Genomic DNA, 23220 nt, shown 5'->3' with positions numbered 1-23220 from the left:
AAGAAGCTGTGGTGTCTCCCGATCATTAAAACCTACTTAAAGGCCTGCCGGGAGGTGTCATTAAGGGGTTGATGATAGTTTCCTTTAAGGGAGAATTGACCTGGAAAAGTATAGGGATAAATAATTCCAAATGTTTTCTAACTTCCATTTGTTTATCTAAGGAATTAGCCTTTTCAGGAGGAGACAACAATGGCAACCCACATATTCCTGCCATGACAAGTGTATTTTAATGGTTTCAGAAATACTGTGGGTTGCTGAATATTAACATTTGTTGTAGTAATCAATGTTACCACTATTCCATCTGTGTGAACTTTTAAAACAGGTGACTGCGTAAAAATGTGTGTGGTTGGGATTTTGTTTTCTTTGGCTTGCCATAACTATGTTTTTGTTCTCTTAGATTACCGAACTGGGCCTTGCTTCACACAAATCAGCAACCAGATGTGCCAGGGCCAGCTCAGTGGTATTGTGTGTACAAAGACATTGTGTTGTGCCACCATTGGCCGTGCCTGGGGTCACCCATGTGAAATGTGCCCTGCTCAACCCCACCCATGCCGCAGAGGATTCATTCCAAATATTCGAACTGGAGCCTGCCAAGGTAAATGCTTACACAACTGTATAGGACTACATATAAGATCCACTGTCTACCACTTATTTCATAGTACTGTTCATTTCTGTTCAGTGTAATTTTTCTTAGTTGTCTGATTTTTTTCCTGATCTTTGAAATGCCTAATTTAAATGAGACAGTGAAGCTTTACTACATGATAGGTAGTTGTAACATATGTTTTTGCAAGTTACCAACCCTTTTACAATGGACTTTCCAAGGGTGATTGAAAAAGTTATGTGAAAGTAACTGAGGTTGCCATAAAAATATAGAAATGCAGCATAGTAACAGATGGGTTAACTATTTTTGGCTGAACAGAGCGGGGACATTCCTATTCTTTTGTAAAGTTAAGCGGATCCATGTGAAATTTCAGACATTTAGGATGACTTGGAAAAATATGTAGCTAATTGCTGTACTAATCAAGGTAAATTGAGTTTTGTTTAGAGTTCTCCTTCCCGCACCTACTGGGTAGCAGGAACCGGTCAATAATCACAAGCTTGGAATGGATGTTAGACTCTGTGGGACTGCACCTAAAATCCCTAAGTCTTTCCAGTTAACCCATAGGAGGCAGCTTAGAGGCTCTGTGTGTAGTCTTTGCAAGGCCAAAGACTACACACAGTCTTTGGGCTTGTGTTGATGGAAAATGCAATTAGGAGGTCCACTGTAAAGTGGACACAGGCTGATAATGTGCTACTTATCACTTAGAAATGTGCATATTGTTATAAACAGACACCCATGGCCTTATGTATTAATGTGTTCTCATTAAGAGCTGTGCATATTTCTGCATAATCAGATTTTATGGCTAGCTCCACCTTTTTTTTACCATGTTACATGTTACATCCATATTAATGGATCCGCGGTTGCAATGCTTTGGAGGCTCAGTTACAAAAAAATAATAAATGCACAATTTTTTCCAACAAATATATGATTGGCCTTTAAACTTTCATGGCTATGGAGAAAATAAAATTACTCCAGTTCTTAGTAATAACATGTTGATACATAAGGCCATTAGAGTTAAGGAATTCACCACCTGGAAAAGAGAATTTCAACATAAAATATTTGACTAATTACATAAAGTATTACGTTTGTAGGTGGTTGGTGACCAGATTAAAGTAACAATGTAACAGAAAATTCCCTTTAGGCGTGCCCATGCTGAATAGTACTGATAGTGTTTAGGTACAGAACAATGTTGAGAGGTCTATGCAATTTCTATGGACCTTTCTGCAAAGCAGGATTTAACAGAAGTTGGCGTGCAAAACATGCATTAAAAAAAAAAAAGTGCTTTCTGGACGCTCTCTCTTTACTCTATAACGTCATCATGATCATGTGACAGAATTCTACTGGTATGTAAAAACATTCATCATACAGACTAATCTATAAAACATAGTTTATTCTGCTTTATACTGCAGTGAAATGTTTTGTGTGAAGACATGTGCTGTCTTTTTTGGTGCCATTGCGTTTTACTGTTTGCAGAGCATTCAAATGTGTCCTGATTTTTGATGCAGAAACATTGTCACAGCTCTTCCTGCTTCACAGGCCCCTTTATGTTTATGCTAAAGGGTCTGCTGCTGCCAAAATTGTTTTACAAGTTTACATATTTGCAATTCACAAATGGGCATTCCAGTCAGAGTGGGTCAGAAACACTTTCAATCAGAATGGAAACAACCAGTTGTTAGCAATTATGTCTTCCGGCATTTGGGGGTCTAGCTTTTTTTTTTTTTATTCCATGCAGTTTGGTATGGCAGACAGAATTACTAAGTGATGTGGTTCAGTAATGTGCTCAGACATAGCAGCTATTATATTTGGCAAGGCAGAAAGGTTTGCAATCTGAAAAAGCAATTGAGGCAGTAGTAGCAAGTCATGGGGTGCCATCTAGTCAATTGCAAGAGTCCAAAAGTCGTCCTCCCTATACTTCCTATATGCTAAATCTTTACACATTTATGAGCACCAAGATATAACAACCATACCATATTAATTAATTTGCAATGTTATTCCAAGAAAAAAACTGATGTTGCTGTGGTCATGGGCAAAGAAACAACTGACAGGAAAATTACATATGCACTTATTGGTCAAAGAAATGTCGCTAAGTATGTACTGCCAAAAGGATTATACTGTATATGCAGCAGACTGCAAGTTATGGTTATACAAAATCCTATAGCAACAAATAAGACAGTTCACACATGCTATATATTTAATATTAGTGATGTGCTTGCCTCTGACAAAGGCTCCACTTTATCAAACTCTAGAGGACATCTCTGTGTTGCATCTTGCTTGGTTAGCTTTGACCACGGATAGCATCAGGAATTGAACACTGCTGCTAGAGGACATCACTATGTTCTATTTGCTTGGTGCATGTTGACTTTGGGGTGGCATCGGGGATTGAGGCAATGCTGCTGGAGGACATCACTGATTTACATCATACTTGGTGACCGTTAATTTGAGGAAAGCTTCAGGACAGGGGCAGTGCTGTTGGGCTGACTGGAAAACATCACTATGTTAGCGCCATTTGGCTAGGGGGTGGACTCAGAAATGATTCTGTGAAAAAAATGTTGATGCTTCCAATTATTATAATTCCCACTAAAGTATCTAAATATTAGTATTTCCACTAAAGTGTACCTTTCAAACCAAAATAAATCCTCTGAAATACTGAGCATGCAACACTTACAATTTGCAGCCAGGAGGTGGACTACTATACTACTTGTTATAGTAATTAAAGCCTTTGATTATAAATTATATATTCATCCAGCAGGTATGGCTCACACATGCATCTGAGTATAACCTTAAGGCTCCGTTCACATCTCTGCATTCTAAATTGCGGGTGGAACTGCCTAGATTCCACCCGTGATTCCAAATAACGGTGAATCGCGGGATGCATGTGCGTTTCCTGTGACTTCCAATGGTAGCCCAATTGTGCCGTGATTTTACCGCAATTCGGTGGGCGACAAGCTCTTGTACTTCTTTTGGGCAACAGGTGTCCCATGATTCTGTTTGCGCGATTTTACCGTGAATGTCGTCCGCCAAATTGCGGTAAAATCACAATTGGGGTGTTATTGGAAGCCACAGGGAACGCACGGGCGTCCCACGATTTGCGGCTATTTCGCCTGCGAATCAGAATGCAGAGGTGTGAACGGAGCCTAAAGTGCAAGTCCAGCCTAACACTAAAATCACTGCATCTACAGATATCCATGGTAACCTATCCAGCCCTGTAAAGAAGAAATCAGAATACATGCCTTGTTTTTAAGCCGATCTGATCCTGTCTTCCGCAGCCGGAAGCTCTGCAGAGGACACAGCCAACAACGGCTGTGAAATGAATGGGGAGTGACATCACCTATAGAGTTATTATGGGGCTTCGGTTGTCGGATGTGTCCTCTGCACCCGCCTCCACAGCAAAGCCGCAGATGACAGCACAGCGTGGGATCGGATCAGATCGGCTTTAGAAAAGGTATGTATACTGATTTCTTCTTTACAGGGTTAGATAGGTTAGTGTTAGATCGTGGATATCTGTAGATGCAGGGATTTTATTGTTAGGTAGATATGTGCGGTTTGTTTGTTCCGAATTAATATTCAGATACATTTTTAGTTATTCGGAGATTTGGATATATCCAAATACCCAAATTACAATATAAACAAATTTTACCAAATGCTCCAAATAACATAACTAAATTTGTCAGAATTTTGGAAATTCGGACTGAAATTCAAATTGAATTTTACATCGAACTCCAGTTGAATTCTAACTGTGCACTTATTGCTGAAATCAAAGACTGTGTGTTATTAGAGTGCCATTTCGAAATAATGCTGTTTTAGTTAAGCCAAAGGTGATTTAAAGAGTCAATATAATCATTTGATGAAGATTTTTCTTTTGTTTGTTCACTTTGCCACATTCAAATAAAAAAAAATCAAAAGGTTTTGATTCGAACGTTTCGAATAAAAAAAAACGGTAAATTCAAAGAAAATTTGAAAAAGACATAAAACGAATTCCGAATCCCAATCCCGAATCCGAATTTAACGAATCAACAGAATTAAACTAAACTAAATAACTTGATTTAATGAATCGAAACAAAACACGTTTTTTTCATCATGTACATGTCTAATGTTAGGGTGGACTTCTACCTTAATGTATGTGTGGTCTAAAAAAGGCCCTCTATAAAATGTTGTATAGTGCAAGTGATTAGCCCCCTTATCCCATTATCTGACAGTCTAAAGATAATTATTTTTGTTAGATATTTGTTAGATAAGACTTAGTTATTAACCTTGTAAAGAAAAGGTGCCACTTGTCTCTTCCTAGATGTTTCATGACCCCAAAATAAATGATACCATTTTTATTTTGACACAAGATATAACCTTTTACATTTTTAATCTGTCACTGAGATTAGTTTAGATTTTTCTGATTCACTTACTAAACATGGCCTACCAAATCCCACAAATAGCAAATCCCAGCATTAGCAGTCTGGATATTAGTGAATGACCCCCAAATAAATTATACCATTCCTACTTTGCCCAGGATATGCTTTAATTCAAGTCAAATAATGAGATTACATTGGGCTTTTTTGGTTTATGCAAAGATGGCTGCAAACACCCCACAAATCCCTACATAATCAATCCAGAAGTGAGTTGCTGACTCCCTAAATAAACTACAGCTTTCCTACTGTGCCCTAGCTCAGAACATTGTTAATCAGTGTAATATCAATTTTACGTTAAGTTTTTCTTATTTATTTAATAAAGAAAATGGCCACCTGCCACTTGTCTCCTTCTTCCCGAATGCCCAGCTGACCCACACAGCTAGCCAGCTCAGCAGCATGCTCCTACTACCACTTTAACTGCCAGGGTCAACCCGTTTTTTATTGGGGTTGTGGTGAGGGTGTTCATGGTCGGAGGCCTGGTTGTCCGACTTGGTGATGTAAGTCAGTATTAGTAACATCATTGCCTAGCAGGGAGACAGGGAGGGTGGGTCACAGCCAGGTGGTAACTGTCAATCAAGACCTTTGCTGAGTTGTTGTTACTGTTGTGCTGAATTGACAATAATGATGTTCCTGAGGTGGTGCTGGTGGTGGGGAGGCCTGTGGTTGGACACTCAACATAGAGAAGCAGGCATGACATGACAGGTAAAAATGCCAAATCCCCACAAGGTATTTTCTATTGCATTTTAGGGCTGCATACCCTGAAACCTCGGACAACAATGCAGTTCGTTTTTTGGGGGGAACAGAGAGGCCTTTGTACACCAAGCAGCATATGTTTGATGGAGTTTGTAATCCATAGCTTAATCCTGCTGCTGTTCTCCACATCTGGTTATATTCAACTGTTCCAAATGTGCCTATACTCAAATCCTGTGTAGAGATTTTACTATTGCATCCTTGGAAGGAAAACTATAGTGCCTTCATTTTTAATTATTTTTTGCTTTAATTTCTGCATTGCAAGTTACATTCTTGACTTCCTTGGAAGGCTGCTTGCTTCAGACTTGTGTCTCAGTGCGACTGAGTGTGCACTCTGTTCCTTTACAGAAACCATATAACTAGCAAATCCTCCAAGGCTTTGCAAAATAATACTGCCTGGTATTCTTTTTAAATGAATTAATTTTTAAAGGTCAGATAACTTTAATCTTTATTTGTTTCTGTTTTTGTGAGCTGGGTTAATTTTGATTGGACTTGCAAGTTTCATCAGCAATTTAGTAGAAACTCTTCCCAAGGTTGGCATACCTGATCATGGTACTTCAATATCGATTTTCGATACATCTAATACATACACTTTTTTATAAGAGGACCACCTAACAAACGTTACTATTATGAATTACATTGCAGCTCAGTAATAGTGTACCCCAAATTAGTGAAACTGTCACCTTTCCTCAACATCCTATTTATGGCAAGATGTTTAAATATTCACTATATGACCAAAAATTATGTGGGCATCCCTAAATAATTTAAGTGAAGGGTACTTTGACACTTTGACTAATGACATTTTAGACAATTGCGCAGTTCCAACCTTCTGGCAACAGCTTGGGGAAGGCCTTTTTCTGTCCCAACAGGAATGCTACTATTCACAAATCCAGGTCCATAAAGACATGGTTTGACATGTTTATTGTGGAAGAACTTAAGTTATCTGCACAGAGCCCTTTAAGCATCTTTGGGATGATTAGAACGCCAACTGCAAATCTGACCTTCTATAAAAAGTAGTACCTGAACTCAAAATTATCTTTTGACTGAATGGGAACAGATTTCCACAGGAACACTCCTAGAATATTGTGGAAAGTCTTCCCAGAAGAGTAGAGCTCATATAGGTGTGATGTTCAGGTTTACACAAACTTTTGGCCACATAGTATGACTCCATAGTTTTGGTAAATCCAACCATTACATTAAAGGCCAATAAGTAATAAGCACAGCAAATATTTTTTTTCATCAGGCTTTTAATCATTTCATTTTGCCTATTTTACTTGGCATGAAGTCTTCTACATTTGTATACAGTTATCTGCAGCTGACTGTGGAATGTTCACGTAGACACAACATTTCAGCATTGTGCCCGATGAAAATGTTTAGATTATGATTGCTGATGTGAAGAACTGTAGACACAGCTGTCTTCAGTTTTCCACATCGCCCACATGCCAGCAAGCACAATGTGAACGATTCCCATTAGGCTTAATGGCTTGTTCAAGAGCATGGACAGGCATAAGGAAATACTTGAGTACTGAACAAATGTATAACATGAGTTTTTCCTCAGTATTAAAATTGCTTTACTAAAAAAATGCAAAAAGGAGAGCTATGCACTATGTGAGCTATGCACTATGTGAGCTATGTGTTACTTTTTTCTTATCTTGAAATAACCATTGACATGAAAACATGAGATTAAAAAAAAGTCTAAATTTTTTTTGCAGATGTTGATGAATGTCAAGCCATACCTGGTCTGTGCCAGGGCGGTAACTGCCTTAACACAGTTGGTTCTTATGAGTGTAAATGCCCAGCTGGACACAAACAGAGCGAGACCTCCCAGAAGTGTGAAGGTAAAATAAGTGATGTGTGGTGTGAATAGACTGTTGACACTCTTCTTAATAGGGTTTACTGTTATGGTAGTTTTCCCCTTGTAGATTGCAGCACTATGTTTTTTTAGTGGTCTGATTTAGAAATCCACCCAAAGGGGGTATTGCAGCAAAAAGATGATATATAATATTGGTGTGCTTCAACTAAGTACTGTAATGATGGGCAACTGTACTACTATACCTGAGAAGGATCAGAAATGATATGAGCTTTGTTTCTATATCAATGACATGTGGAGTCAGTAGATGGTCCCTGTTAGGCTGTTGTCACATCTTCTGATCATACTAACAAACCTCAGGGACTTGTATAAATTGAGAAAAACATAATAAGCTGGTTCACTGCAATAAGCTGTAACTTGTCTGTGAACCTAATTCCCCTTGCACTCGCCCCCCTTCCCCATTCTATTTATTGTAAGGTGAGGAATTTCATCAGTAAATATAGTGATTGGCAATTCATATGGCTTCACCTAACAAATCTTGCCTGGCAATGATTCGAGTGAACACGTCCAATTGTCTCCTCATCAGTCTGTAGTGGAACTGTGTGATGTGTTTCTTTCAAAATATCTAAAAATTGGCTACAGATGTAGCCATTCAGTAATTGTGCCAAAGAATAGTATCAACCAATGTCTGCTCAATTTGACTGTCAACAGTAACTCTATTACTGATATTCCTATTGTCTGTTCACATAGTTATTGACAGGACAACTTGCCAAGACGTGTAAACTAAACAAAAAGTTTGAACGTGTAGATGAAATGATTGTATGTTTTCCTAACACGCAAGCTTGCATTTGAGATAGCACAGTATTACCTTATTTTTTTAGTATGCAGGCATCATTTGTATAGTAACTGTACATGCTCCCTTTATTTTGTAAAGTTCTGCAAATTGTTGGTGCTATATAAACCCTGTATTATAATAATTATAATTTTCTGCCCCTTTAGTAAATCATCCCATAAAATTATTGTTTACAATAAAGTGAGATATACAATAAGGCTGTAATCTCCGGTCATCTAGATGGTATCAGTGTTAAACCTCATAAAAGGCAGCCCCCTAAGTCTCCCAAGTTGACCTCCAAGAATTTAGATTACTGACATATTCATAGCTTGTTTCCAGATATCATTTGGAGTCTGTAGAAACCAAACAAAATGTAAAGCTACACGTTAGATATGTCTTGCGGCATGCAGATTTTCATTCTTATTTTCTCAAGGATATAATCTTCTGTAACTGTTATGCTAGGGATAAATACTTCACTTCTAAAAAAAATCAGTAAATTGATTGTTGTAGTTTATTCCATTAGCTGCCAGAATTTAGATGTAGATAGAGTTGAGTTTCCATGTCAGTTGAAGGTGTTGTCCCAAAAGCTAGCTTGATAATATTGCTTGACCCTCTCACAGGCATGAGAGTAGTAAATAAAAACATAAAAATACCTTTGGTTCAATCAATAGGTAACATAGACATCTTTTTCCAAAAAATAAGTGAAGCTGCATAAAACTATAGTATATATACATGATATACATATTTTCTAGTTGCCTTGCTTTTTAGAAGAGTACTTGTGGATCAAGGTCATATCTTAAATGGGTAAATATAGTAGCATTCACAGAATTGCACTGAATAGAAATGAATTGCCTGGCAGGGGTCCCAAACGTTTGACAAATTTTCCTCTACAAATACCCAAATACCCCAAAATACCCCAAAATAGTATACATTCTAATTCATTGCACAACTTACATGGTAAACATAACACAACTCTTTAACTATTCTTACTGTTACTTGTGTATTCTGCCAAGGATGTATATTACTGTATACTAGTCCTCCCAATGGCACCCATATTTGCATCCTATAACACTTCAGTTTCCTCTTTGTGGCCCTTTATGCAATTTTACAATAAAGACAAACATACTTTTTTAGATAATATGACATTGGTCTTGTTTCCTACACTCTGATCCACATTACCATCGGTTCTGGCTACTGAAAACTGCTTTTCCCATTTGATGGGAAGAGCCTATGAACGGCTTAATGACTTTGGCTGCTATTCAGAGCTGGGTTGATCTAGGAAACAGAAGGTGGTATCCATGCTAGACGACCATAAAACACGTCTGCCTTACACACAAAGGTTTGTCTGAGTGTCTGATCTCACTGCTAACCCTTTTGTTGCCAGTGAGGGCCCACTAAATGTTCTGCTATTGGTATACCTTGGATTAGACTGACTTCTTTGTGAAACTCTGGCAGGAATCCTATTGTACAGAACTGTGTGCATGATCTCCGCCATATGCCTTTTATTATGAAGTTGTAGATGTAAGTTTGACTATTTCAGAGTATGATTTTACCCCTTCTCACTACAGATATTGATGAGTGCAGTACAATACCTAATGTGTGTGATGGAGGGGAATGCACCAATACTGCTGGGAGCTATGTCTGCATCTGTCCTAGAGGATTTACCACGAGCCCTGATGGATCTCGCTGCATTGGTAAGTGGTTCTATTGGTAAAACCCATTCTTCATCTACCTTTTTATTTGTCATTTCCTCTTAGTGCTGGGGATAGCTAAAATAAAGCTACATTAAAGCCTGATAATCAGAACACTGCCAGTGTCTGAAATTGTGGGCCATTGATTTGGGGAAACATAAGCCCCTTATTATTACTATTAAAATGATTATTATTGTTATTATAAAAATAATACAAATCTAATTATTTGATTGTGTTTTGGCCAGATCATACTTTTTCTTAACCATGGTACTAGAAATTTATGGAAATAATTTGACATACTCTTATACCAGTAGACTTTTAAAACCCAGTAACTGTGGACAGAGAGGGGTGCCAGTAATTGCAAATGATTTTATTTGGAAATTAAAACAAAAGCAAATTATATTGCACTCACAAGCATTCAATCTGTATTGGTGCTAGAGCTTGTGGAGAGTGGGGATACATGTTCCAAAGGCAACATCCACCGTTGAAACGCGTATCTCCACTCTGAACAAGCTCCAGCGCTCCTGACAGCCTTTCTCAGTGGTGCTCTGAAGGGAAAGCAGCAGTGGCTCCATTGGTCTTCTTACTGGCTTCAGTGAGAGATTTCTGGCTGCAGTGGACCCCATAGGCACCCATCCATCTCTCCCCAGACCCTGGAGCTTACACACCTTCTCCACTGAGACATGCCAATACAGATTGAGTGCTTGTGAGTGCAATAATATCTATTTTTATTTTTATTTCCAAATAAAATCACTTGCTACACTATACTGCTGCCTTGCACCCATCTTTCTCCTCTCTGTATCTCCACAGCTACTGGGTTCCCAGCCTGGATGAGGAGGAATTAGATCCTGCCCATATCTCTGGGTGTTTTGCTATTTGTTTTTTCATTATTGCTATGTCTGTGTTAATTTCAATATTAATAGCTTATCATTTTGTGTACATTTTGTATTTAACTTGTAGAGTATTTTCCCTCTTGGACAGATCAACTGCTTTATTGTCTAGGTTGAATATATATATATATATATATATATATATATATATATATATATTTAAAGATACACATATACCAAGTAGTACACAAGACCATTTGAGAGCTGGATGAGCACCAGTTATAATTTCTGGACTTTTAAAATCCATAGAATGATTGAACAAACTTAAATTCATCACCAAGTAACACACTGACCCAAATAATGGTGCATTGATTATAGTATATTAGTAAAGATCACAGCCTACTGGGTGCTTATACATCATGCAGATTCCATAAGAAAAAAAAGAGTTTAAACTTCCAATGCATGTGGTTGAATATTGAAAATGTATTCTTGATGTTTTCACTTTCTCCATCTCAGTTCACGTTAATATTATTAGATCCTGAGGGGTTTTTCAACTTGAATGGTTTAGCTCAGCGGTGCAATGCATGATGACTGTGTGTAAGAATGGACTTTCACATGTCACATAGAACCCAATTTGAAATGATTTGTAGGTAAAAAGCTCAATATAAACTCATAATAATGGGGAAATATGGAATTAGAATCGAAGCACTACAGCCTCCCCTGATGCATGTTTATTTTGATACTCAGTATCACAAAGAACCCCCCCCCGCTTTGCTCCACCCATGGAGGGGAGGGGTTTGCCTCCCCCCCCTTCCCCCCCCACGATTCTACTATACTTCCTCCCCTTCAAATTTTTTTCTCTACCTGGTCTGTGGGATCTAGTTTGCTGTACAAGTATGACAGGCAGTGCCCGAGGGGCTTAGTTAGGCAATGCTGGGGAGCCTACCATACCTTAAGCAGCCTGTTTATCAAACCAGAGAAGCAAGGCCTGGAACTATGATTGCCCTCGGCCTGTGTTACCTCATCACATGGGTTTTCTTTTACTCTCTTTTTGTGTTTATATTGCTGTTCGCTGACCTGTACTAAAAGGGCAGGTCTTTTGGATTTGTAATGTTATTGTAAACCTGAAAATCTCAATAAATACATTATAAAAAAAAAAAAAAAAAACTCAAAATATGTACTCATTAAATTACTCTTATATAACATTTTTTTAATTCTTTATTTATTGGTATGCGTCAAAATAACACAACATGACAAGACACTATAATTAGGTACAAATAGGCCATGAAGAACAAACATCAGCAACACAAATTTAGAAAACAATAGACGAGTGTACAGAAGATTGCTCTGCAATAAAAAATTAGATTCAAAACCTGTACACATGGCCTGCGAGCAATCATATCCACGGTACCAATGCACACCAGAAAGCATTTTTAAATATTTTTTGAAAATGGGAAGTAACACCCTAGGGTTTCTGAGGGGAGAGGGTGGATGTGAAAAGAGAGGAGCAAGAAAGAGAAAAAAAAAGTATGGAGGGGTAGAGGAAGAAGCTGAATGAGAGAGTGATTGGAAGGGGCGGGGGTCCATGGTGGGGGTGACGGATCGTCAAATCAAAACCAATGCAGAAAATACTAGTAGATTAGGAAAATGATAAGTAGTCATTTGAATAGTAAAACAAGTCCCAGTGAAGACACTGTGTGTTGTGCTCCTCTATGTTGTTTCTAAAAGCAGCAGTCAAATGCTCTATGTGTTGGATGTCCTTCAGTCTGGTGAACCAATGAGAGATGGTAAGTGGAGATAAGGTTTTTCCACATACTGGGGATGCAGGCCCTAGCAGCATTCAGTAAATGCTATAGAAGTTAAGTTAAAAAGCACTGCAGCAGGGTTGTCAAAAAGGGAGATGTCAGTTTGTGAACAATTTTCACGACTTGTTGCCAAAAAGGCTGAATATTGGGACAGTCCCAAAAAGTATGAAATATTGTACTGACCTGGGCTCTGCATCACCTTCAAAGGGCTGTGTCCAAGGAAACATGGACACTAAAACAGGGGGAGTACCACTGTGACAGGATTTTTTTATGTAGTCTCTTGGTATTCGCTACGCTCATATTTTATTTGAATATGTCACATTGATCTATACATAAGGCAGAAAAGATCAGAAAATTATGCGTATATATTTACGTTGCATAGCCATCAAAGATCAGCAGCCGACACCTCTTAACAAAACAGGGGGTTAACACAACATTTTCCAGAATTTGACCAGGCTTTTATAGGTATATCAATATATACATTGATACTCCTTTTTGAAACATATTGTAAAAAAGAAAAGCAGCATTAATTAAAAGCTGAACAACTTAACACAAAAGAAAAAAATAAGAAATATGATTAGTACATTTTTGTATGACTAAGAAACAATTAAAAGAAAAAAATCCCATTGCAATTATTTCCAATTACACTTAAAACAGATTTCATTGTTCTGGCAGTTAAACGATGTTCTTAGCGGTTGGGCGCAGGATTAGTTCTGACCTTTACCCATAATAATTTATTGTTAAAATACAGAAAATGAAGAGTCAGATTTGCCGAGGATTACTTTTTTTAAATGTGTGCACATAATTGATGTCTGCTGGTTAGGAAAAGACAGATCACTGAGACCTAAATGTAGCTCTTTGTGTACAGAAAGATCCCCATAAGTGTATTGTAAAAAACAGATTCTTATTAATTTGTTCCCCCAAGATTCACCAAACTTTACACATTTATTTAAAAATGAGTGAAAATTTAGTGCATCTGGGTGGAAACTTTGATAAATAAACCTCTAAGGGTTTATTAATGTCTTTACACCAGATTCACAGAATTTTCACGCACGATTCTTTTTTTCTTCTAATTAAATTTTATGTAAAAATGCATGTTTTTAAAATAGTAATCTGCATAAAAATCGAAGACCTTCATAAAATCTGAATATGAATCTAAACCAGCTGCCTTGTTTTGTCCCCAGAGGGTTGCTGAAGAATTTGTAGAGTGCCATATAAATATTCAGTCATTCCCAGTCTCACTTTTAACCTGCTGGATAGATGAGTCACTTGTGTCTATCCTATCTATAGCTCTGATTGGGGGGGAGAGGGCCATGTTTTAGGATGTATGAAGAGAGCCATTACAAAATAACTAAACGGCAGAGGTAAATCACTACTATGCTCTCTAAAGCTAAATAAATTATGGCTGGAGTCGGGCTTTAGGAAGCAACAGTACAGTGAGTAAGCTTGCGTACCAGCTGGCAGTAGCAAAGAAGACAGATATAAGGACTAGTCTGAAAAGGTGTTGCTTTGTGAACTAATATCTCCATAGCAAGAGGACAACAAGCATGTTAAAAGGACATCAATCTTCCATTAATGGCCAACTATTTTAAGGGGTGTCCTAAAATTGGGTGGGGCACACTGGATATGGGTAGCATTTGAGACAGTCGATTTAGCGTGTTTTATACGGGCTCCTGATTTGTGGCTGGACTTACACTTTAAATTGACTTCTAGTTTTCTTTACATTTTAAAAACACCTGGTCCATGTTAATATTTTCCCCAGAATACCACAACTCAGTGGCAGGCGCAACAAAGGCATGCCAATGAAGACTGCATACCATACACCTATTAAATTCTTTAAAACCTAACATTTTTTCCTAGAGAAAATAAAAATCTATACCCTAGTATGCAGCAGATGATGATGATAATATTAGTCCTTGTATCTATGAATCTGTGAAATTGATTTATAATGCAGTCTTGGTAGACTAATGTTTCCTAGAGCACATCCTATACACCCTATTTAGCCAATGTCATTGCTTTCAGCTCCTGGCTGCCACAACTACAGTACTATATTCATAAAATAAACTTTAAAATGAACCTGTGGCCACATATTCTGTAGTGAGTGCCCTGATATTTAAAAAACATCAGTGTTGCCATAATCCAAGAAACTGGGACCACAAGTCTTATAGTTATACTTTGGTTGAACCTCCCCAGTCTCCTCATCTTCCTACTGGCAAATAAGGTTGCCATTAGAACTCTACAACCATTAGGGAGACTAAATAAACTGGTAAGTGTGGACCATGGCATGACCATGAAAGTTATGGTTTCTGTCTTTTTTAATAAAGCACATATGATGTTCATTGTAGTGAGTGACCAGAGAAGTAGATAAATATGAGCACCACAACAAAATTTCTAGGGCTTGAAATAGGTATTTTACCATACATATCCAACTAACCAGCTGTTTTGGCAGCCAGGCTGTATGCCCCTAACCAGGGCTTAAAATGGTGTACAAGAGGAAAGGAGGCGGAGGAAAGGAAAGAGTAGTGTCATGTAATAATGTTGCACCAATTCCAATAGCATTTTCCTGTGAGTGAGTATATGGTGAGAGGTGGGCCCTCGATGCCATGGGATCACATGAAGTAGGTTGAATGACACTGGATGTCATTCACCCCAAAAGAGGAGCAGCACAGCATGGATGGTTTGGTACATCTGTGGGGGCAGAGCCAGAGGTTGGGTGAGTATAGCAATCTGAGCTGTTTTTTTTTTTTTTAACCAGTGATGGGTACTACATTTTTTTTCCCAAAAGCTTGGTTTTAATTTAATTTTCTGTAATTGAACACTGCTGGATTCTAGGAAACTTCAATGTGTTTTTGGGGAAATTACAGCTTCTAGTTACTACATCTTGTGCAATGCAGCTTAATCAATATTTCATAGCATAGAGTGGGTGGAATCAAAATGCCTTGCCTCAATAATTGCCGGCTGAGCAATTAGTCAGTGTTAACAGAACACAGATATCTCACCAAGTATTATTTTATCGCTAGCTCAAACCGTTCCTTTTCCTCCTCCCCCAGTAGACACCTCATTGCATCTTAGTTATGACCAAAACCATTTTAAAAAGTGATAACCCGCGTAATGAATTTTGTAAACTGACTATTATAGTTAAATATCTCAAAAATCTATTTAAAATGAACACACATAAATGGAAATATGACCTGTACTTTGCTTTTGCAAACAGAGCCCATTGAGACTATTTGCAAGGTGTGGGTATTGTTGCATTCTTTCTGAAAAACAACAGAACATATTCTGTTTAGCTTTATTTTACATTCCTCATGTAGACAACATAGTAAGTACAGTACAGATTATAAATTATTCATTTTTTGCCTGCCAGTTTATTTCCTTTTCAAACCTAGTTGAGTTGGCTGCCTATTTGTGATTTCCTGTCTTTATTTTCAGATCAGAGGAAAGGCAGCTGTTTCTCTGCTTTAATTGGGGGCCGATGTGCTGGGGAACTTCCTGGCCAGTACACAAAAGGACAATGCTGCTGTGAAACTGGGCGATGCTGGGCCATAGGTCAAACCCCAGAAATGTGCCCAGTCAGGGGGTCTGGTAAGTACTCAATGTATTCCTCATTGTTCCTGTGCCACAAGAAGTTGATAGCTTGATAAGTCTTAAAACTGTTAACAGACATTATTTTGGAAGTGTGGCCTGCATATTCAAACTACACAAAATCATCATATTTCTAACTATGCATATTTGTAGATACATGGAAGAACATTGTTGAGTGCTTTGTGTGTATAGCATGATGTCTCACCAGAAAACACAAAGTGTGTTGTTACTGTGCTTTAAATGATAGAATAAAGTTACACTCACATAACATTATTGCTTTGCTATGTTTAGAAACCTAATCTAGAAAGCAAGGGATATTGTTATTAGACATTTTTTTCTCACATCTTGTGAAGATACTAATTTTTATTCCTTGTGCCCACAGATGAATATCGAAGACTTTGCATTGAAAGCCTGCCCTTAGGCCCTTCATATCCAGGAACTTATCCTGTTGGCCCTGGTGGCGTTGGGCCTGGAGGTGTTGGCCCTGGTGGAAATGGACAAGGAGGTTTTGGACCTAATGGATTTGGACCAGTTGTAGTTGGACCCAATGGGCAAGGAACAATAAATGGTTTACCTAGTGTGGGTACTGATATTGGTAAGAAACATATAAACAAATTGTTTTTAATTTTTTGTGATAACATTAAGCAACCAAAGAATATAACCAGTAGCTAAGTCCATAACCAATAAATAAGTGGGGTATATAATTTCTTCCTACTCATTCCTCCTTAGTGTTCACTTTTTATTACCGTATTTTCCTTTTTAATGCATTTTAGGTAATTAGATTATACTGTACCTTCTTTGTCCAGGGATTCCCATTTACTTTTTAGCTTTTCTTACTGTGATCACAATAAATGAGCAAGAGATTGAAGTAATGCTCTAAGCTAGACTTTGTTGGTCTTGTATACCTGTGACAGCTGTAATCGTGCAGCTCTCAAATTAGCATGACACCTGTGCTGCATACATGTACCACCTTGTATGTGGAAGCTATTTTCTTTATCTGTACCTGCTAAACACTGTTCGTTGTATGTCAGCACAGTCTTTTTCTCAATCCCCATGGTCTCTAGTGCAGTACCCTATTCAATGCATATACTGTACACACTGTAAAGCTGCCCATACATGTAGCCATTGTAGGTAAATTTGAACCACTTTCTATGCACATATGGTAACAAATAATTGCCAGAAACTAAGCAATCTACAACCCACTAATTAGATCGACCACTAAAATTTGGTCAATCGTGAAGTCAAAACTGGGTGATAAATTGACATCTTCAATACAGTCTATTGAACGACTGAATTGAAAAAGAAGACGCTATAAAATGTTGTCAAAAGCAAACAGATGTTTCTGCCAAGTTTGATTAGATTTGTTTTGATCTCTTTGGAGTTAATTAAAATCTTTGTTTAATGGTATCAATTGTTTGTGATTTCAACAAAAAATGGAATTGAAGGTTTGAGCATTCTATCAAATTACTACGTGTATGTCCAATTTTGGTTCAGCATATCATTATGAATACTGACAAAGCACACAGTTTTCAGGATTGCTTCTCTGTGTTTTAAATCATCATGCAACATCTAGTGGCCTTTAACTATAACTGCAGAAAATATGCTCACATTAGTACAAACTGACTTGCAGTTTTGGTATTTAAATAATATTGTCTTCTACGGGCTTGATTCAAACCATATTTTAGATGTTAAGCCCTGTCTTGAAGCATGTCTGTTTTTTCACGCTCTGGGACACACTGGTCTAACAATTATTAGATTAACAATTTTAGCAATGGAAACGGTATGCTATCTTCCATACAGTAGTATGAATTAAAAAAAAGTCACAATGACTTAATGTTTAATGACTTAACGTTAACTAGTTATCTAATGAGTAGTGCTGGTTATCATCTTAGACACAACATTGCAGTACTGTTTAAATAAGGTTAAAGTACAGTACACTGTAAATGCTTACACTGTTGTATTTCTTTTTTACATGTAAGGAACTGCTACATTAAATCAGACAGGAGATATCTGCAAGCACTTCACCAACTTGTGCCAAAATGGACGCTGCATCCCTACACCAAATAGTTATCGGTGTGAGTGCAACATGGGTTACAAACAGGACAGCCGGGTGGAATGTATAGGTAAGGCACTGGACATCATCGGACACATGAAAATCAGGCTAAAATAGCTGTTTTATATAGATACTATCTACAGCAGCCTTTCTAAAAAAAATTCTATAGAGGAATCCTTAAAATTATTTTCAGGTCTCAGATAAAAATCAATATATCTACACATTACAGGATCAGTAGGTATTTGACACGCAGAGAAGTTCATTTATATTGTAAAGAACTGTGACATGCTACCATTTTTTTTCAACTCTTCCCTACTTTAATACCCCATCACCCACTATCATCTTGACCTCATACCTTAATTATCCATTATATTCAATACCAAGTCCCTTCTTTCTCTCTCCTGCACAACCCCACTTCCTAGTTTGATTTTTAGTCTTTCCTTTGCCAATGCTCTATTTTTCTCTACAACCCCCCCCCCCCCCCCTTTATTCATCTCATGCCTCTGCTCTTGCCTCCATTTGTTCTGCTGTCCCACTGCCCCACCTCTGCTCTGTTCTCTACTATCACTAATTTCTTCATAAGTTAATTTAAGTTTACTGTAGAGGTCAATAGTTAATCTTGTTTAAAAGCAATTGTATAATCTCTTAAGATTTTTCATCAAGATCTTGTTATTTACAGATTTTGATGAATGTGCCAGCAGTCCATGCATTCACGGAGACTGTGTGAACACACAAGGATCATACCACTGCAGATGCCACGAGGGGTTCCAAAGCAACCCCACCAAACAAGCTTGCATTGGTATATAACATCTATTTTTTTATATCTATATTGAAACAGGTTTATCCAAAAAGTAATATAGCATACTGAATGGCATTATAGATGTAACATGTAGGTGGACTATAGCATCATTTTATGATTTTAGTTCTTCTGATAGATACTTAGCATGCAAGATTAAACTTGTCTTAATGTTTTTAGACATTGATGAATGTATAATGAATGGAGTGATGTGTCGTAATGGACGCTGTGTGAACACAGAGGGCAGCTTCCAGTGTATCTGTAATGCTGGCTTTGAGACTACTCCTGATGGAAAGAATTGTGTAGGTAAGTGGATCAAAGATTTCTAAGCTGCAATATGAACACCCTACTCAGAGATCTGTTATCTTTTTTATGACCAAATTGTAAGACTGTATTAGAATTTTGTGTGCTCCAGCAGCTGAATGTCATCTTTTTTACAGATCACGATGAGTGTGCAACCACAAACATGTGCCTGAATGGGATGTGCATTAACGAGGATGGCAGCTTTAAGTGCATCTGTAAACCTGGCTTTGTGCTGGCACCCAATGGACGCTATTGTGTTGGTAAGTTCTAAAGATACTGCTATATACCTACTGTATATCTCAATTACTGCCTACTTTTCATCTGAATTAATTGTTGTTATAAACAAGCTGTTCTCTTTGCCTCATTTGACCAGATTGACCAGATTGAGCTGTTTGTAATATAGTGCTGCAAAGTAGTGCTTTTAGTAAGAAGCCATAGCTCAAAGCCAAATACCTAATAAAGCTTACCCCTGGTCAAAATGTAAAATCATAGATTCTTTTTCATATTGTGTTTCAATTTTTTTTAGCCTACTGCTTTTAATCTGAATGATCTTGAAGTTTGTAAACTTATTTTTTGAAGAATCTCATGCATTGGGATTGATTTACTAAAGGCAAATAGCCTGTTCACTTTGCATGAGAATTTTCCCCAAAGGTTATTGATTGAGGTGAAGTACTGCAGACTTGCATCATCTAATCATGTGCAAGCAAAAATGTTTTGTTTTGTTTTTCTATTTTCATTGCACATGATTGGGTATTCTAGGCAAAGTGACATTTCACCACATTCACTAAACTCTGGAGAAAATTCCTTGCAAAGTGAACAGCTAATTTGCCTTTAGTAAATCATCCCTATTTACTTTCTTGAATTCTGTGACAAGTATTTACTATACCCTGTAAGTAGGTACCACCGGAGTTGATTTACTAAAACTGGAGAGTGCCAAATCTGGTCAAGCTGTGCATGGTAGCCAATCAGCTTCTAACGTCAGCTTGTTTAATTAAGCTTTGACAAAAAAACTGGAAGTTTCGCTGTAGAGCTGCACCAGAATTTAGTAAATCAACACCACTGTGTCACTGAATGCACAGTGCCTGCCCTCTAAACAAAAGAGGAGTTTCAGGAGGCAGAATCACTACTTGCAGTCAGTAGGATACCAACGGATATGTACTGTAGCCCTTAGAAATGGAAAGTAAACAGCAGAGGAGAAGTTGCAAAGCATGCAGGAAATCCAGGAAGTTGTGGAAAGAGATGGCCAGCAGACAGGCAGGACTCACATCATGAAGGGAGATTTTTCAATGAAGCTAATATTAGATTGTTAGATTGTTAGAAATAGCAAATGATTGTACTGTTATTACAGTGCTTATGTTATAATATAAAAATGTATGCTGTGACCAAAACTGCTCTATTTCTATGCTTTAGCTCTTCAAAAAATTGACTTGTACCTATTATTGTTTTGCCCAAAATATTGATTTAATTCTTACTGTAAATGATCTCATCTGCAGGTGTCGGAGCTATAGATAATGTTCTCCCTATTTGTAGTTAATAATAATTAAACGTTTATGGTCATATGCTTGTGCGTGTCTCTCGTTCTTGTGCAGAGCAGTGAATGCATTGTGCTGTAAATAAGCCCATTAGTTTTGGCACACTGTCTTTTCATCTCAAGTGTATTTTTGTATTTAAATTTGAATATAGAAAGCTCAACTTCCAGAAGAGAGGAGTGTCGGTTGAATAGGTCTTCTTCTGAGAAGTGTGAGACTGTGCATTGGAAATAACAATTCCAACTCAAACAAGTAATGGTTTCCAGGTTTAACTTTTTTAAGGCCTTTAGAAAGGTTGTGAGTACGTGCAGCATTATGTGAATTCGTTTTGGCCAATTTAATAGAAAGTAAATAAGAACTTGGCTCTGACCCAGGTGCTACTGCTAAACATTTCAAAGGAGTGTCAATCTATGAGGATTTTCTCCCAGGTGCCCTAACAGAAAAACATGTTATGTCTTGTTTTGAAAGTGTATTCACTGTCATCCTGTTCTGGACGTAGCCGTGGTACACCTTTACAAAAATCAGTTTGATCTGCATCATATGTTTGAACTATTGAAAAGTTTCTAAAAGTTTTTTTTTCATTATTCCATTATAGATGTGGATGAATGCCAAACACCAGGAATCTGCATGAATGGGCGCTGCATAAACACGGAGGGTTCTTTCCGTTGTGAGTGCCTCGGTGGCCTGACAATTGGTATTGATGGCCGAGTATGTGTGGATACCCATATGCGAAGTACCTGCTATGGAGGTATTAAAAAGGGCACCTGTGCCCGCCCCTTCCCTGGCGCTGTCACCAAATCTGAATGCTGCTGTGCTAACCCTGACCATGGATTTGGAGAGCCCTGTCAGCCTTGCCCTGCCAAAAATGCTGGTATGTATATGTTATTCTTTTGTGGTAGCCATTCTGTAACCAATAACTCAATTGTATTTTTTTGCTTTGTCTGTGAAGGTTCTCATTTATGCAGGTCATGGTATAGCTGGTGGTAGTTAGCCACATATGACTGGACTTGTTTTATAATGTTTCATCGCTACAGAACAACTCCAGTTAAATATGACTAACTACTTCTAGCTATTTCTCTGCTTTGTTCATATCCAAACATTAAATTGCAAGGATATAAGAAAAAAATATGTAATTTAGAGAGTCACAAGATTTAGTGAATCATAAAGGAAAACTATTTCTTCTTTGAGTAGCTCTTCATGTGTATTTGAAATAAATGCCATTAGTTGGCATATTTAGTTGAATTGCTTTACTGCCTAAAGTCATCCATTAGACAATATTTGCCTCCAGAAATCCCTTTAGTATTTTATCAATAACAACACTGGCATACAGTAGTCAAGTAGACAGTAGCCAAGCTTGCACACAATCACAACAAAATATTTTAGAATGTTATTTGATAATTTTACTCATATTATAATATGTTACCCTTCAAACCTAACATTGTAGTAAGACCATGTTCTAAGTGATTCAACGAAAAACATTTTATAAGAAAGATTGCCTAGTTTAATAGAATGTTCTGTTTCTTTGCAGCTGAATTCCAGGCTCTTTGTAGCAGTGGAATTGGAATCACTGCAGATGGTAGAGGTGGGTGTTTGACTATAGTTGCTGTTGACATTGTTGCCTCAGTTCTATTTTTTTACAGTGTTATTTTGCATTTTATTTTGTAATTCAAAATTTTCATTGATGGGACATACAGTATTTTCAGTTTTTAGATATACATGTAAAAGAGATCATCTTGTCTTTAGTAATATCTGTACATGGGGGCAGTCAAAGTGAATGTTCACTCAGTTTAGTAAATAATGTGAGGCTTTGAATACCCAATGTGTAAGGAGAATAAAAAAAAAAAAAACAGGATTATTGCCTGCAAGTGAATGGAACACCGTTACCACAGCTTATTTTCCAAGCTAACTGAACATTAACATTGCAAAGTGAACAGTCTCTTTTCCATTAGTAAATCAACCTCTGTAATTTAACAAACTGATTGAAAGAAATGCACTTCTTGCATGGCTAATATCTTATTTTGACAGCAGTCAGAAAGAGAAATAATTAAAAAATTGCCCTAGTATTACTCTGGCATTGGTGTTCAATGGCATACTTACTTCAGGTACAGACGATACCTGTCCAACATTAGTAAGCACTTTGCTTTGACTAGTGATGTCTGCACAGTAACTATGCAGGCATTGTCGGGCAGGTCATAACTGCACTTGACAGTATCAATTTAAAGCCGCTGGGTGTTG

At 37.6% G+C, this 23220-nt stretch overlaps 1 protein-coding gene across 1 annotated transcript in view; it reads left to right on the top strand.

Moving 5' to 3' along the window:
• Positions 1-23220, top strand: part of LOC141107789 (fibrillin-2-like) — a 223829-nt gene that overhangs the window by 141074 nt on the left and 59535 nt on the right. Inside the window, exons 7-17 of the mRNA XM_073598767.1 lie at positions 398-595; positions 7464-7589; positions 9962-10087; positions 16152-16304; positions 16687-16899; positions 18284-18427; positions 19037-19156; positions 19334-19459; positions 19594-19716; positions 21581-21856; positions 22514-22567. Of these exons, the coding sequence (XP_073454868.1) occupies positions 398-595; positions 7464-7589; positions 9962-10087; positions 16152-16304; positions 16687-16899; positions 18284-18427; positions 19037-19156; positions 19334-19459; positions 19594-19716; positions 21581-21856; positions 22514-22567 (1659 nt within the window). The remainder of the gene's footprint in view (positions 1-397; positions 596-7463; positions 7590-9961; positions 10088-16151; positions 16305-16686; positions 16900-18283; positions 18428-19036; positions 19157-19333; positions 19460-19593; positions 19717-21580; positions 21857-22513; positions 22568-23220) is intronic.

The sequence above is a fragment of the Aquarana catesbeiana genome, linkage group LG01 (genome assembly GCF_042186555.1).
Source record: "Aquarana catesbeiana isolate 2022-GZ linkage group LG01, ASM4218655v1, whole genome shotgun sequence".
NCBI lineage: Eukaryota > Metazoa > Chordata > Amphibia > Anura > Ranidae > Aquarana > Aquarana catesbeiana.
This window is presented reverse-complemented; position numbering and strand designations above follow the sequence as displayed.